We start from the raw sequence: 16,467 nt of genomic DNA on the forward strand, positions 1-16,467 counted from the left end.
TCTGTCGGTGAATTCTCCAACAGTGTTGCATGGTAGCTGGATTTGTCAAACAACGGGGGGTTGTCATTGGCATCCTCAATGGTGACAGTCACCACAGCATTGGCCGTTTTAAAACTGTCGTCCTCCTGTGCTGCCTGGGAGAAAGTGTCAGACCATGTCATTTCCTGAATATTTTTTTTGCATTATTAATAGAACTGAGTGGCTGTACTGATGTCTTAATAACTAATCTTTATCAAGAAATGTGCAACAATTAAGTCAGTGGTACAGTACAATGTTTGAATTGTGATGGAATATCATGTCCATTGCTAAGTAGGTCTTTACCTTTGATATGTCAAGACCTGCTTAAAAAAAAAGTTATATTTTAAGTTTTAAGGTCAAACGCAAGGTAACTGACTGTACCTTAATGCTGATAGTGACTTCCCCTATCTCTTCTCGGTCCAGTCCGGTCACAACAGAGATGACCCCACTGTTTTCATTAATGTCAAAATTATTCAGGTACTTGCTTGGAGTTGCTGAGTAATTTACAAAAGCAACACATAAACAATGTGTAAATACAAGAAAGGCCATTGATTATGTTGCAATAATGTCAGCACAATATATGTCCTATACTGGTTACATATGAATTCATTGTTCCTCCCTATTAGACAGACAGGAAATTGTAGTCAAAATTGTGGAAATGACACCTGCATTCAGTACCTGCACTGATACTATAGACTACTGTCATGTTGATACCAGTGTCGGCATCTTGAGCTTTTATGGCATCTGGAAGAATAATGGAGAATGCTCCTGTCTGCAGAAGAAAGGAATTCATGTCATATGTATTGAATGTTATGTTTTGAAGAAAATAGTTTATTGTCTATTGAAACTTTAACCTTAAGGAAAAAAACAGTGTATAAATATTTCACTCACTTGTTCCTCCTGTATGAAAGCTTTGTAAAGCGCGTGGTCAAAATAGGGGTTCATGTTATCAAAGTCTGTCACCTCGATAAGCACAGTTGCCGTGTTGCTCAAACCTCCATTGTCCTGAGATGAAAGACCCCAAAAGCACAGTAAAGTGTCAGATTGTTCACAAATAACTAGTACATCGATACAGCAGCCATCTGAGGATGACAATGGCTAACAGAAAGACTAATGTCAAATGATGTGCTGTTCTGACATCATCGTCTACCTCTGCCTTTATGGTAATGTTGTAGTTTTTGGCTGTGTTGTAGTTCAGACGTTTGATCAGCATCACACCTCCATCATTACGCACATCAAAGTTCAGGGATACGGGTGGCTTTAAGATAAATTTGAGTTTTACTTAAACAATTTAAAACAAACGAGTTAAACAACAACGAAACACTTTTTTTGTGATTTCCTTTAATGAGGACTCAAAATCAAGTTTTAACGTTACCCAAAATAAAACTCACCAGTATGGAATACGATACTCTGTTGTTTTGTGAGGTGACATCTGCATCCACAGCTTTGACTTTGAGAACTTCTGTGTTTAGTGGAAATGTCTTAAGGAGAAGCAATATTACAGTAATTAGACCAATATGTGTTTTAATGTACTATTCAAAATAAACCATATTGAAATACATTTTTCACTTTTTCATTTCACTTTGCCCTTGTCTCACCTCAGAAACCGTCGTGCTGTACTCCTTCTTCTCAAATATTGGACTGTTGTCATTTAAATCGGTGATTTTGAGCGTTCGAGTGTTGTTAAGCTAAGAGACAATAGATGTTGTTTTAACAACTGAGACATTTTCTGGCTCACCATAACATGTCATATGACAGATCACTGTAATTCTTTATTGGTCTCACCTTTCCCAGGTTCACACACATGATTGAATAGTATAACTGTCCCGCGGTCTACAAGGAAATGGACAAAAGATTAAACACTGACACTGTCTCCACAAAAACTACTCATCCAATTTTAAAACACAAACGAAATCTTGTGAAATATCAACATATTTGTGTATATACATGTCAAAGTTCACTGATATTATGAATCTCACGCTTTTTAGTGCATCTGCATCTAGATCCATCTTGGTGCGGACAGTTGCAGTTGTATCCCCAGGTGTGTAATCTAGCTCCAGAAACTTAATGTGGTCAGGAAACAGATGGGCAACCAGCCTCACAGTGGTGTCAGCTGGGATGCCAGTTACAACTTCCACGTTCCCTGTTGCCACAAAGAGAAATTATAAAATGTTGTTACCCACTGAAAAAATATATTTGTGGCAACTTAGATGAATGCGTGACATATTTTGTGGTCATGTAAATATTGTACTTTTTACCTGAATAGCCCTCTTCCACAGGCCCCACAATCCCATCTGAACCTACATCACAGTTTATTGATGATGCACCTGGAAAATCTAGAAATAACAATGAAACCGGACATACAGCAACACAAAATACATATTTCATCCAAGTTCCATCATATTCTATTAAAGTTCAGGACATCAGTCAAGTTGGACTGAGATTAAGGATAAATTGAATGATTAGGCATACTCTGGTCAGGCAATTTAGCTCAGTATGGGCTACTTTGCTTCCTATGGGGGTCATATGGCTGAAAGGGGAATCGGGCTATTGATCAGAAGGTTACCGGTTCGATTCTGGCAGTACAAAATGACGTTGTGTCCTTGGGCAAGGCACTTCACCCTACTTGCTTCAGGGGGAATGTCCCTGTACTTACTGTATGTCGCTCTGAATAAGTGTCTGCTAAATGACTCATTGTAAATTGTCTAATTGTTGTGAACTCAATGAAAAAAAAGAAATCCTGGTAAAAACCACCAAGTACATTTAGTACTTCAAGCCGCACATGTTAGGTTGTCTATATTCTCAATTTAAAGAGGGCAGTTTTTGAGACCTACCTAAGTGTCTTTCAAAAGAATGCTTTGTAAATAAATAGGCAACAGAGACATATAATAAACCTTTTAAAACTAAACAAGCAACACCAGTCAGAATACAAACTAAGCAAATAACATGGGAATGTAAAAAAAAATACATTTTAATGTTTTCAGACAACATTCCATTTTAGCTTAAGTCTATAAGTGAACATAGCCTGTGCTTAACTCACCTATAGAAGTACTTCTGACACCATGGGTACACAGAGAGGCAGAGAGGAGTAATATCCATCTGAAAGACATTATCCTTGTGTTGTATGTCCGAGGGTTTTCCATCCTAACTGACAACAGTACCGTCCTCACAGTACCTATTTGATAGACGACAGCGATCCCTTGAATCAAGGAGTATTGAATTGGCCACAGGTTATTGAGTCACTCAGCCATTTTATGACTGGTTGTTAAGAGTTACAAGTTGTTGCGGTATAGCAAGGTCCAAGGGGCACTGACAACACCCTGGGTTTTGCTCAGCTTTCTCACTACAAGATAACATCATTCGGTGTTAAGTTTAAGTTTCGTTTTACCTAAAGAAAATGTTTGTTATTGCTTTTGAGGTTTATTTTTGCCCACTTGCCAAATGATCCCATGCAAGAAATTAGGTCTACTGGAGATTGAACTGAGATTACTGATCAATAAATGTATACTGTAAAACTGGTTTGGGTTCAACATTATGCGAAATTGAATTATGTGACCTGGTTACATTAACTTATTTGCTAAATACATTTTCACTGATGTCTTGTTTTCAAAATGACAAGGACCCATCATTGCTGTCCCAAGTTTGGGGATGATGGTAGTCGTCTGTCTGCTGGTTCTGTTAACCGGAATCTGGGGGAGAGGAGGCGGAAGAGTGTGAACACTATAAGCTTACTGGTGGGAATGTTTACTGTGACTGGTGAGTTGACCACTCCCCCTCCAAGGGAAAGAGGAAGTCCTCTCCAGTACCAACAGGTGGCAGCAAAGATATCGGGCTTCTGTTTTTTCCCAGCATGAATTGCACAACCCTCGTAACATCTCTATGTGCAATTTGTAAATCTGCTAAAATACATTCATTCATCGACTGCTGTCAGCTTATCCTGCTTAATTTCATGTGTGGCTTTTTATTACGAGTTACTTGATGATAAGTTTTGTGTGCCCTATGAAAAGATTGCAGTGGACCCCTTAAATATAAACTGACCAGTAGAGGCCATGTAAGTATTTCCAGACAGTTTCTGGCTCAATCATACTCCTCTTTTTTAAAATCTGCAATACGTCCGATTTTAACTGGTAATAATATCACACTGCTGAATGCATTTAAGAGACACACACACACACTTTTAGAATTTGAACTAAAACTTTTAGAATTGTTGTTAGATAAGACAGAGTGAAGGGTGTGGGACTAATGGTGAAGAGAAAATCACATGTATCGTAAATAAACTATTATTTTATTTTTCTATAATTACAGTCCAACTCTCGTAGATTTTTTTTTATGACCACAAGACAATATGTCATACAGCAGCAGGTAACAATTTCATAGGCATATTGATAACGTCAGTATCACCTACACACAAGTTACAGTGAAATGCATCAATATAAGAATCAGAATTAGCCTGGCTGCCAGCCGAACTTAACTCGCCCACAAAAAAAATTGGTCGGGAAGTTCGGTCTGGAGTTGCTCTGTCCGGGAAAAACTAATGCCCGAAAAAGAGCTGTTCGGACCAATCTAATTGTCAGGGCGGGCTTTATACCATGATGGACAAATGATCAACAGTAATGTAATCAATTTGTTTCCAACAAACAACATATTACGCTGCACTGATTGGTTGTAGGTCTATCCAGTTTAGCGGAGGCATTTTTTTCCGGGTTCGGTTGAAACACGCCCCATACTCACAGCGCAACGGAGCGGTTTCAGACTCATATTCTGACTAGAATTGAGTATTGAATATGACAACGTCAGGCTATATACTCATAATTCTAGTCAGAATATGAGTCTGTTGATCATCTGTCCATCATCGTATAAAGCCCGCCGAACAGCTCTTATTCGGACATACTTTTTCCCAAAACTAGTGACGCCAGACCCAACTTCCCGACCACATTTTGGGGGGCGAGGGTAAGTTGGGCTGGCAGCCAGGCTAATGAGTATGACAACGTCAGGCTAAATCAGAATTGTTTTTATTCACCAAGTAAGGGTTCACAAACAAGGAATTTACTTTGGTGGGCAGGTGTATACAGTAAACATAAAAAACGAAATGGTAATATGTAAAAAAATGTACAACAAAATACTGGCAGAGCTATACAATATATATATATATATATATATATATATATATATATATATATATATATATATATATTCACACACACAGTATATATGCAGCTACAGTGTCACTTAATACAAATAGGCCAAATTAAGTGACTGATTCACGTGGTACTCAAAATCTTGTTCTAGTGGCAGCTGCCTTTTTAGGAGAGGGTTTTAGTTTTAGTTTTACTGCAGTGTTTTGCAGTTGGTGGTTAATATGTCAGTGAAACACACAAATACAGATTACTTGATAGTGCCTGTGATCAAATTAAACAGACACAAAGAATCCTGACATTATTAGAGAAATTATTCTATGAGATAACTTCAAGGTTGGTTGGACAGTGGTAAATTGTAGATCCAATTTACTCAAATGAAACGTTGTCTCTTTTGCTCTCTCATGCTGTAGCATAACGTAAAGAAGTTCAGAGACAGAATGGCTGTACAATTGTTGTTAACTCTTTGCATTTTTTATGTGTAATGTAATGTGACATGTTAAGGGTTCAAAAATAGTTACATGAACTTCGAATGTAATAATGTCTATAGACCCTTTGGACTTTATTTATCTGAAATGGCTATCACAGCCCTGTGATCAAACAATGCCTGTCAAAGAACAGATTAGTTTGTCATCAATTAATTATTGTAATGTGTACTTTGTAGCTAGAATATAGGTATATTGTACAGTTTTTGAAACACCTGTAAGAAATGATCACATTCAAAGTTTGTGTACCTGTATTTTTTAACCCTAAGTATGTCGAACAATGCCAGAAATGTGTGTGTGTGTACAAATTAGAATGGGTTTAGTTTCCCATTATCAGCACAAGAACCGGGCACTCTCTCCAAAGTTCAAATTCTGTATGTGCCGTCTTTATAATCCAATGGAGTGCAGTGCTGATTTACGTTGTTTGGAAAAGCATTTCGACATTAAATACTACAAAAATAATTTGCCGCCAGTTCTCTTCAATAATTTAGCTTGCTCTCTTCACTCTGATTGGTCCTCTGGTCTGCAGCAAGTTTCCAACAAATTGATAATGCAATGTCTGTCAAAGGTACAATATGTACAATTTTATCAATAAAAAAAATAATTGAAATGTGGTCCCTTGATATTACATGTTGTGTAAGCTAATGAAGCCCTCTGAGAGGTGTTTAGCAAGACAGACAGTTCAGTCCCCGTTTTTTATTTTGGACCAGCCCACTACTTTCCAGCCAATTGTGTTGTGGCAGTCCTGTTCCAGCCAATTGCCTTAGGTGATGCGGGTCTTCCCCCTTGGCTTGTTTTATGAAAACACTGTCAATCAAACTCAAACTGGAGGAAAGTGCAGAAGCTTAGACAATATTTGGGGGCAGTGTTTCTTATATTTATGTGGAAGACTTGAAGTGAATTGGGGATTCGATGCTCTGTGAAGACACAAAATGACCCACCTTTAATGCACAAATCAGTGTTTTTAAGTACAATTTTTGTACACGGATAGGTTTTTACTTGGCTTACTTACTGTGGTGGAGCGCCTCCGATTTTTTTCCTTTTTTTCTTTTTGTTTTATTTCTTTTTCTTTTTTGTTTTTCACACACCTGTGTAAGATTTTTGGGGTGTCATTATTCAAAGTCATTCTGTTTTTCAAAGAATATATAAAAATTCATTCAGACACAAATGAGGGCAATTACAAGTAAGAACATTGTTATACGTAATCATCCTTTTAGAAAGCAGTATTCAAACAGGAAAGACAGGCATTGTGTGTGAATTAACAAAGATGGCATAAACAGTCCCAGAAAGACACCCACATTGTCAGACAACATGCCCCATGGTCCCATTACTCAGGCTTCATCTTATTCATCAGCATCTTACTTACCTATAACTTTGATTGTTTGAATCCTGACTGTTGTCACTGTTGTCCTTGTTCTGGCTGTCAGGCTCGGGCTCAGCTTCTTGTGACACCTTCTTTCCAATGCCATGTGATCTGCAACCCTAAAACACATATACAGTATATGGCTCGCCTTGAACGCACACATCAGTGTATATTTTAAAAATCTTGCAACCCTGATAGGTTCTCACCGGGTTTACATTTCCTGAGGTCTTTCTGTCTTGGTTTCTAGAGGGAATTTTAGTTTTGTTATTCACGTAGTCAGACAACATGCCCCATGTTCCCATTATTCAGTGCTTCTAGGTTTCGTCTTATTCATTAGCATCTTACTTACATATAACTTCGATTGTCCATAGCAAAGCTTTCCCTGGCTGAATCCTCTGCGTTTTTTTTCGTCCTTATGAACCTGGGTCTGATTTATTTATTTATTAGTGTAATTAATTAAGTGGTTAGATTTTCAGATGTGCAGCAAATAAACAAATATTCAGACACAAAGGGAGATGAGGTAAGAATGTTGTTGTATGAACCTATCCTTTCGGAAAGGAGTTTTCAAACTTGAAAATGATCACTTGACAATTGTGTATTACCCCATCAGAAGCAATCCCATCATACTCAGCCCCAGAAGGACTGCCAGGGCGATGACGATGGCCTGGTTATCAGATTCTTCCACCGGATCTTCCTGCACGTCAAACTCGAGCCCCGCCCCAAACACCTTCTCAAGTTCCGCCTTCACAGTGGCACTTTCACTTTGCAGCTTCCTGTGAATGACATCATATACAGGCACAGGGTGATGTGGCTGAGCTTCATATAACTAACCTCAGACTACTTAGCATTCCAAATTGGAGACTGTTGACGTCAAGATCGTATTTAGTGTTTGCTCTGTTCAACCCCACTGTAAACTTTGTGTACAATAAAAACGTTAACAACTTCTTACGTTTTAGGACATGTCACCCTTACTTTTTAATCTCCTCAGCAGGGATGACTTTGTCGACATCTGTGGCAATTATGCTCACAAATGTCTCAACGTTGTTCCTAAATGTTCTTGACTCAGCCTCTCCTCCGTTAGAGCTGGAGACCCTGATGACCCTCACGGTCCAGCCCAGCGCTCTCCCCAAAGACCTGGGAAGAATCGGAAAAGTAAAAAGAGGCAAGTTAAGAAGGGAGATGGATGAAGACAACCCACATGGAACAACACACCCTGTTCAGAGTTTTGATGAGACATTCATTTGTGTTCTCATACTCTTCCATCTCAGGGATGTTCTTCTCCACCTCGTTGGTGGCTCGGTTGAGAGAGATGACCACTACGTCACTGCTGGCACTTCCCTGGACGTCGACCTTGGGGCAGAGCAGAGGGATTGTTCCATCAACTATTTTCACTGCGAGCTATAGGTGTGTTTTTAGGGGCTTTGACCCAATGAATTTTTTATAAATGTTTTATTTAATTTAGGAGTCCCTTTCAAAGTGCATAAAGAATGTATAGCAAAAAAATCAAGGATCAGAGTCAATTGTATTCCAAGCCTTGTATCAGTATTTTATCAAGCACTGTACAATAATATTTCTAATACAGTGTAAAATGCAAACAGTGAAGTCAACAAATGCCCCCAGAAGTGTTTGTGTTTACCACTGACCTGGACCATCGCTGTGGCCTGTAGGCCCAAAAGGTCTGTAGCCTTCATGGTCAAAGTGGTTGTCTGTCCTGCCAGTCCCACCGCTGACACCACATACACCTGACCAGTGGAGGGGTCCACGTCAAAGTAGGAGCTGGGCTCCGAGACACTGTACTGCAGACGCTCACTGTCACCACTGTCAGGGTCTGTGGCCTGAGAGAGAGACAGGATAAGTGTGTGAGTGTGTGCTTTTGTTTATATATTGTTGTGCGGACAGTTGATTACCGTGTAGACTAGAAGTTGTTGTTTAGGTTCTCTAAAGGTTCATGATAAAATTGCACTGGATTATTCAGAATTATACTTCTATGTATTTAAAGACATTTTCAAGTTTTGGATATAAGTGCTGAACGTTTTATATTTTCCGACAGTTATATTTGACTGACCGACTGCTCTTGTTGTATCTATATACTCAGCAGCAACAACCAAATTAGTTTTCATAACCTACCTTAACCTGTACAACAGGATACTTGTATGGGGCAATGCTGAAGATCTTTGCTTGGTAGGTTCCATCAATAAACTTTGGGGCCTCGTTCACATCCTCAACCTCCACCCTAACCTAAGAGGAAGTTGAAGAGAATAGAAGTTACGCTATTTTAAAAACTTAATACAGCTCTTCTTGTGTTAGCCAAGGTCTGCAAATAAACAATGGTTCGTACCAATGCAACTGCAGAGGTAGGGGGGATCCTTGTGTCTACTGCTTTCACTTCCAGGATGTACCAATCCTTACTTTCCTTGTCGAGCTTCTCTTTCGTGAGGAGAGCTCCCTGAGGGTCTATGGTAAACAGGTCAGTGTGTGTCATGAGGACATAAGAGATGCCATAGAGGCTGCTGTCCAGCGACGTCCTCACCACCCCCAACACCCCCACCGCGGCCCCTTCTGGTTGGTTTTCGGCAACACTGAAGTTGTAGGAGGGGCTCCCGAAGGCCACACCTTCGCTAAGGCTGACAGTCATCAAGGAGACCAGACCACGAGCTATGAGATGGGAGGGTGACAACATAGACGTACGTCCACACAATTAAAAATGGTACTCAGCTGTTTGAGCTGTCGTATGTGACATGATTACACTATGTACACAAACACTCCAGACAATGCACAGAAGTTCTGTGTGACTGCTGACCTGTGGAATTCAAGGGTGGCAGTCCGTGATCCTGTGCCATGACCGTGAAATCAAGAGCCGTGTCCTCTGTGACATCAGCAAGGTCAGATGCTATGGTTACAACTCCCATCTTATTATTCAGGGATAGATAAGTAAACATTCCTGCAGAAAAACTAGGGGGGAAATGAAAAGTCTTGATTATTTACTTTAATTCAATTTATCAATACAAATATAAATGTAATTGCAGTAGGAAAATGTATTTCTTATTTTGACCGCAAACCAGGGAGGGGAGTTTTTGGTCTTTATTTGAGCGCAATTTTTTTTTGAGCTTGATGTAAAATAAACATAAAAGTTTTTCAATTGGTAAAACCATCATTGGTAAAAAAATGATGTATTTTTTTCTCTTATTTTTCAGCCCCTTACGTTTCTTAGCCTGGTTTTTGATCGCTATATAGTCTCTACTACCTTGCTTTCGATCTCAGTGTCACTGTCGTAAGCGATACAAAGGGGGCGGGGTTAGGGCTGCACAGACGTTCATTTGGAATAGACCAACCGGCCTTGTGGAAAGGGGGGCTGGACAACCTTGTCGCTCAATCTTCTGCCAACATTTTATTAGTAGTTAAAAAAATAAGGCAAGCACCCAATGGCAAGTCCGCTACTGCCACAAACACATGTCTGTACTTTGTGTTCATTGTTTAGTTTGTCTCTCTTTTTCTCTATGTGTATGCTTGCATGTGTATGCAACTGACCTGTAAGTAATGAGTGAGTTGTTGCCGATGTCCTTATCTGTTGCCAAAAGTGTCAACACCACGTCCCCAACTTTAGCGTCTTTTACCAGGATGCTTTTTGAGTAAATAGAGGCACTGAACACAGGTGTGTTGTCATTCATATCTGTGACACTCAGTCTGATAGTTGTGAGGTTCTGGTGGATAAGGAGGTCATATGACTTATATTAAGAAAGAAGCACTTCATTGGGCGGTCAATTTTGGGTGAACTGACCTTTTAAATTCATATTTTCTAATAGGCATTTGTTTATGTCTGGTATCAGTACCTGTCTCCGGGGTGTCCCATTATCTGAGGCAACAATGACTAGCTCATAAACATCCTTGGTCTCTCGATCTAGCGGACCCACAACCAGCAAGGTCCCGTCCTTCGACACAAGAAACACAGACATGTGGCTGTTCAACACTGTTGTAATACAGCTAGCTAATCTCTTTTAGCAGAAAGATTCCTGTTTATCTGTTATCAAAGCTGGCAACCCAGGCAATCCAGGTTTATTAGCGGTTATGGAGGATATTTGATCTACCTCTCTGAATTGAAAGAGCGTGCTGGGTGAGGAGAGGGAGATGGTAACTTCAGCGTTGGCTCCCATGTCACTGTCCGTGGCCATGATACGGTGCACCTCTCCTGGGGTCGAGGCTGAGTAATCCCCCTCTGTTATGAAGATCGGGTCAGGAAGGTCAATGAACTGGGGGGTGTTGTCATTGTAGTCCAGGACGGTAATGTTGAGCTGAGCTGTAGAGTTCAGTCCATCCAGAGGCTGGTCCACTGCTGTAACCTGAGAAGAGCAGGGAGAGGTTGAGCATATATGCACTGTATTTGTTAAAAAGGACAGCATGTGTGGTGACCTGTCACAGAAAGTAGCATTTTATAAAAGGGATTCACCTAGATACAACATCATCATAGTTGTAGTCGGTTTTATTGTCGTTCGACCATATAAAGTTTGTACAGTACACAGCAACAAGACAACGTTCCTTCAGAACTATGGTGCTACATAAAGCAATGTAGGACAAACACAGACTAACTAAGGATGTGACAAATAAATAAAAGTAGGCCTGGAGTTCTTAAAAAAATTGCTCGCCCCTCGCACCAAATCTCACGCAAGTTGGCATCCCTGCGATTTCAATAAATCATTTTACAAACTACTTTTATATGAAAATGTATACTTGACGCTCAATTTCTCTAGTGTTAAGCTGTCAGCTAAAACCTGACAGGTTAAGTCATATAGTTTCCGTATGCTGTAGAACCAGTAAACCAGGTGAAGTTTAAATCAGTGGTGCTGTCAGGCCAAAAACTATCCTGAATGCCAGCCAAACTTATCCCCGCCCACAAAACATTTTGGTCTGGAAGTTCGGTCTGGGGTCGCTCGGTTGGGGGAAAACTATGTTCGAAAAAGAGCTGTTCGGACCAATCAAATTGTCAGGGCGAGCTTTATACCATGATGGACAGTAACGTGATCAACCACGTCACCAAAGAGCGCTTGGGTTGAATTTGTTTCCAACAAACAACATACTACGTTGCTCTGATTGGTTGTAGGTCTATCAAATTGAGCGAAGAGGCATTTTTTTCCGGGTTCGGTTGAAACACACCCCATACTCACAGCCCAACGGAGCGGTATCAGACTCATCTTCTGACTAGAAATATGAGTATGACAACGTCAGGCTAGCCAAAAACTGTCCTAGTGCCAAAAACTGTCCTATCTGACATTACAATGCCGTTCCAAAGCAAGGACGCTATGCCAACCTTAAATTCCTGAGAAAGGTACACGTGCTAGCAGGAAACTGTCCTGGTTGCTATACTGGTTACTAGGTAGCAAGTTTTGTATTTAGGCCTATTTAAACCAGTTTGTTATACTCTATGATTTTAAGTTTTTACTCGTTTGATAGCTAGTGATAGCTAGCTAGCTGTTTTCGTTGAAAAATAACTTATTTAGGATCAGTTTTAACAGACCGGGAAGGCGTCATGTATAGTATTTTACCTGCGCACGTTGCTGTTTCAGGAATGTCGAACGAGTGAAAAATGTTAACGTCTTCGGTATCAGGGGTATATTCCCGCTGTTGTGGTCTTGAAATAAAATCCAGAGTCCTCTTTGTCAGAGATCAAGACAAGACCGAGACCTTCAAAATGTGGTCTCGAGACCAAGACCGGTCTCGAGTACTACAACACTGGTAAAGATATGTGGATTTTTATGCTTTTTTAGTATGTTTTATTATACTGTTTCAGTGGAGATACATGTTTTTAGGGGGGGACAGCAATTTTATCAGGGTGGCGGTGGCCCCCCCGACGGCGCCTTTGGTGTAAATTTCTTACTGGTGTAAACTATCAATAAGTGACAGACTGAAATATATCCCGTAGGCTATTTCTTAGAATAAAAGCCGCCCTCGAATAAACGCCGCCCTTGAATAAACGCCGCACCCAAAAAATCTGAAAACTGTTATTTAATTGGTTAAATTCAACCCCAGTATTTATTAAACATGCAGCCTACATAACTTTCTGCACAGCTTTCTGTTTGAACGTGTATGAACGTTTCGGCATGCTGCTTCAGATTTCTACACAATATAAAACACTTGTATTTGAGACAGTTGTACTACCAACGCTCACCCAATTGATAGCCAATGAGAAAGGTTACCGCACTCAGACAAACAAAGAACAGACATAGAGGTTAGCGGTAGTAAATGAAACCTGCGTTTTTAACGAATTTGTCTATGGCTGCACTGCAGCTACAATTCACAAAGTCAGTAACTCCAGCTATCATTGGAGTATTTAAGAGTAGGTAGAGGACTGTAGCTCTCATGGAGGCTTGTTGTCAGTGTGAAAAGTGTGGTTCTCTACCTGTAAAAGGTAGTTAGCCTTTGTCTCTCTGTCCAAAATGGCATCTGTCCTTAGCGAAATAAAGCCTTGTTTATTCATGTCAAAGATATCGCTGTTGAAGACGAAGTGTCCATTGGAGAATCCACCCTGAAGGATAGGAAAGAGGCCAAATAAATTAATGATATCATTTTAGTCTTGACATTGAGTGAGTCAGTGACCATCCATAATAAAATTCGATTTTTAAGATTTAAGTACACATTTGTAGAGTAGTGTGTAAGTTAAAGCTGTAACAACTGTTTTCATAAGTTGCATTTTGTTATTTCCCTAACCTCATCCACATCAGTGACCTCCAGGGTGAAGATGGATGACCCGCCCTCAAGGTTCTCGGACACTGCAATGTCATAACTCTCTTGACTGAACCGTGGTGGATTGTCATTCACGTCCTTCACCCTCACCAACACGGTTGCCTCATCGATGATGGTGCCGTCAGAGATGGAGATTCCGACGAAGTAGTTGGTTTGAGTTTCATAGTCCAGTTTCACCTTGGTGGTGAATTCGCCATTTGAGTCTAAAGCAAATTTGTCTGTGTCATTGAGGATCTGAAGTGTCACAGGGACTACTGACGTCACTGCATAGAAGCCCACCTGGAAAAAGACACAATACAAAAGGTAGCTAGCCTATTTTGTCATCTTCCAAAACCTCTCACAGCACACAATTACACATTAAACATGAATAACTTCTAAATTTTAAATTGTATTCATTTTGCAGATTCTTTTACCGAAAGAGACAAAAAGGTGCATTGAAAGTGCGTAGTTCAGTGGTTAAAGTCAAGGATGACAGCTGACAACAATGTCAGCCAAAATGAACTCTTAGTTAAGGTTCTTCAGCCATACATATACTAGGTACTGAAAGCATCAAATATCAACACGAAACATCTAGACTGTAGTCAAGTTTGGCATATTTGTAGAGGTAGGATGTCATGGCAGGGTGTGGAGAAGCACACCTTGAGGATGGTAACTCCTGGCTCTCTCTCCTCCTCAACGCTGCCATGGTAGCTACTCTGTAGAAACTGGGGTTTGGAATCCCCTTGAGCCAACACCTCCACCAGCACCGTTGAGGAACGAGGCGCTACAGCCCCTGTGGGACAGAGCGTCAATGTATCAAACTGTGTGTATTCATCCATAAAATGCATTCAAATAAAACTGGAAAACTGTAAACCTAGACAACATTGAAACACATTAAATTTAAACAAACACTCACCATCTCTGGCTGCCACATAAAGAGAAAACTTGATAAGCTTGTTCTCTTCCAAGGGAATGGTTTTGAGGAGCCTGATCTCTCCGGAAGTATCACTTGAGAAATAGCCCTCGAGGTTCCCAAAGTCGATGTAATACTTTACAAGTCCATTTAGACCAGCATCTGGGTCTGTTGCTTCCACCTAGGAATTGGTCAATCTCATAAATTAGTCATAGTGGAGGGGCCATCATTATAGCAGAACTATTCCCAAAGGCATACATCAACCCGATAATGCATACCCTGTTCTGCAAATGGATCCGCAAATGTGTACCACAATAAACAAATGTGTACTGAGATTTGTGAATGTATTCAGGAATCTAGTACTCTGAATCCGTGTGTGCGTAAATGTAAATGTGTGTGCTCCAAATGTGTTCGGATTTGCAAGTACAGTATATTGAGATTTGTAAATGTTTTTGACAAGACTGTAAATGTGAATTGTAAAAAAAATACAAGTTTACATACAAATATGTAAAGGTATACTTAGATCTGTAAATGTGTAGACAAAGGTGGGCTTCAGAATTGGCCTCTCAATCTTTTTACACGTGACTTTTGCTACACCTCTGCTGTGGCAGAGATTAAATCAAATCCAGTTTCATTTGTCACATATTCCAGCATTCAAGCACAATGTGGAGTGAAATGCAAATGTTAAATCATTCTGACTCCTTAAAGTGTTTATAAAAATAAATATACAAAAATTTAGAAAAATACAATATGTAGCTGCAAGCAGCAGTGGCAAATTCCTTCTGAAAATTAGTAAAGACATGAATCGCACATATGTTTAGAACATTTTAAGGCAACAGAAATGCATTCCATACCAAACAACAACAGAAATATTTCCAGAGTGAAAAAATATGTCTACCCAGCCCCCACCCAGATGCCCTCATTGGGAAACTACATAAAGGGTTCCTGACATGCGCCACATGCCATTCAAGCCCCAACTTGGGTACTGAGAATGGCATCCGCAGCTTTGTTCCTGAATCAGGGGGGGAGCAATCTGCATGGGATGAGTTATGGCAACGGAAACGGTTGCTCAGTGCCATCTAGCTGAGCAAGGTGTTTCAACTTTGTGTGCGGCCAGGGATGGCCCAAACCTTTAAGGGGCCTTAAGCAGAATTGATTTGGGGGCCCCTTGGCGTCGCTTTTAATAAAAAAAAATACAGTTAAAAATAGTGTTACATTTGATCTTGGGGGCCCTCTGAGGACCACGGGGGCCCTAAGCAGCCGCTTAATTCGCTTATGCCTTGGGCTGGCCCTGTGTGCGGCCAAAGTACTCCACACATTTACAAATTGTGATGCCACGAGAGGCTACACAGCCCTCAGCGGGACGGCTCAAAACAGTGCGAGGTCACCGGGGTTGAACGAAAACAAGGGGTTTATTACTGATCCTCAGAATTAACAAAAAAACTTTAACTCTTGCATACAAAGCCAGAAAACGTATACCGCCTCTTCCTTCTGCAGGCCTCCTTCTCCTCACCCCACACCGCTTTGAGGGAGGGATGGAGCTCCCCACTCCCCCAGCAGAGGGAGCTATAGCTGCTCAGGGCTGCAGCCACCTCCGGGGAACGTAGCACCCCTCCAGGACCCAGCCTCTCGTGACGTCCCAAAATCTATGTACACTTTCAAATCTGAATACTGATTTTGAGATGTAGTTTACATTTACCAATCAAATAATGCACAAACAGATTTTTTATGCACACCTTTGTACATTCACAAATCTCATTTGCAGATCGTGGTACACATTAGCAGATCAAGGTAGGCTATGTTTGGGGATAATTCTGCTAAAATAATGGCTCCATATAT

General features: G+C 40.5%; 1 protein-coding gene and 1 long non-coding RNA gene across 5 annotated transcripts; one reads left to right on the forward strand and one right to left on the reverse strand.

Moving 5' to 3' along the window:
* Positions 1-6,302: 6,302 nt before the first annotated feature.
* On the reverse strand, positions 6,303-12,662 carry LOC146237928 (protocadherin gamma-C5-like). The gene is made up of 16 exons (XM_084685013.1): positions 12,539-12,662; positions 11,087-11,338; positions 10,832-10,930; positions 10,530-10,702; positions 9,802-9,953; positions 9,340-9,656; positions 9,129-9,239; positions 8,645-8,836; positions 8,257-8,351; positions 7,974-8,135; positions 7,604-7,774; positions 7,351-7,428; positions 7,208-7,244; positions 7,005-7,120; positions 6,651-6,726; positions 6,303-6,555 (listed from the first exon to the last, which is right to left on the reverse strand). The coding sequence occupies exons 2-16, from the start codon at positions 11,168-11,170 to the stop codon at positions 6,517-6,519; spliced, it is 1,902 nt and encodes a 633-aa protein (XP_084541139.1). The 5' UTR covers positions 11,171-11,338; positions 12,539-12,662; the 3' UTR covers positions 6,303-6,516.
* On the forward strand, positions 12,046-15,752 carry LOC146237929 (uncharacterized). Of its 4 annotated transcripts, none has more exons than XR_014740542.1 (3): positions 12,046-12,321; positions 12,657-14,039; positions 14,140-15,750. It is a non-coding gene; the product is annotated as an uncharacterized LOC146237929 (long non-coding RNA). The 4 variants fall into 4 exon arrangements; XR_014740540.1 differs by having other exon boundaries at positions 12,560-14,039; positions 14,140-15,749; XR_014740541.1 differs by lacking the exon at positions 12,046-12,321 and having other exon boundaries at positions 12,588-12,728; positions 13,478-14,039; positions 14,140-15,752.
* The last annotated feature ends 715 nt before the right edge of the window (positions 15,753-16,467 follow it).

Source organism: Hypomesus nipponensis, chromosome 21, assembly GCF_054491055.1.
Source record: "Hypomesus nipponensis isolate SF chromosome 21, ASM5449105v1, whole genome shotgun sequence".
Lineage (NCBI taxonomy): Eukaryota > Metazoa > Chordata > Actinopteri > Osmeriformes > Osmeridae > Hypomesus > Hypomesus nipponensis.

Coding starts and splice junctions, on each gene's coding strand:
- LOC146237928 (XM_084685013.1), bottom strand. CDS start 11,170: ATGGCCACGGACAGTGACATGGGAGCCAACGCTGAAGTTACCATCTCC. Junction 8,352..8,644: donor AGGCCACAGCGATGGTCCAG/GTCAGTGGTAAA, acceptor CTCTGCCCCAAG/GTCGACGTCCAGGGAAGTGC. Junction 8,136..8,256: donor AACATCCCTGAGATGGAAGA/GTATGAGAACAC, acceptor GATTCTTCCCAG/GTCTTTGGGGAGAGCGCTGG.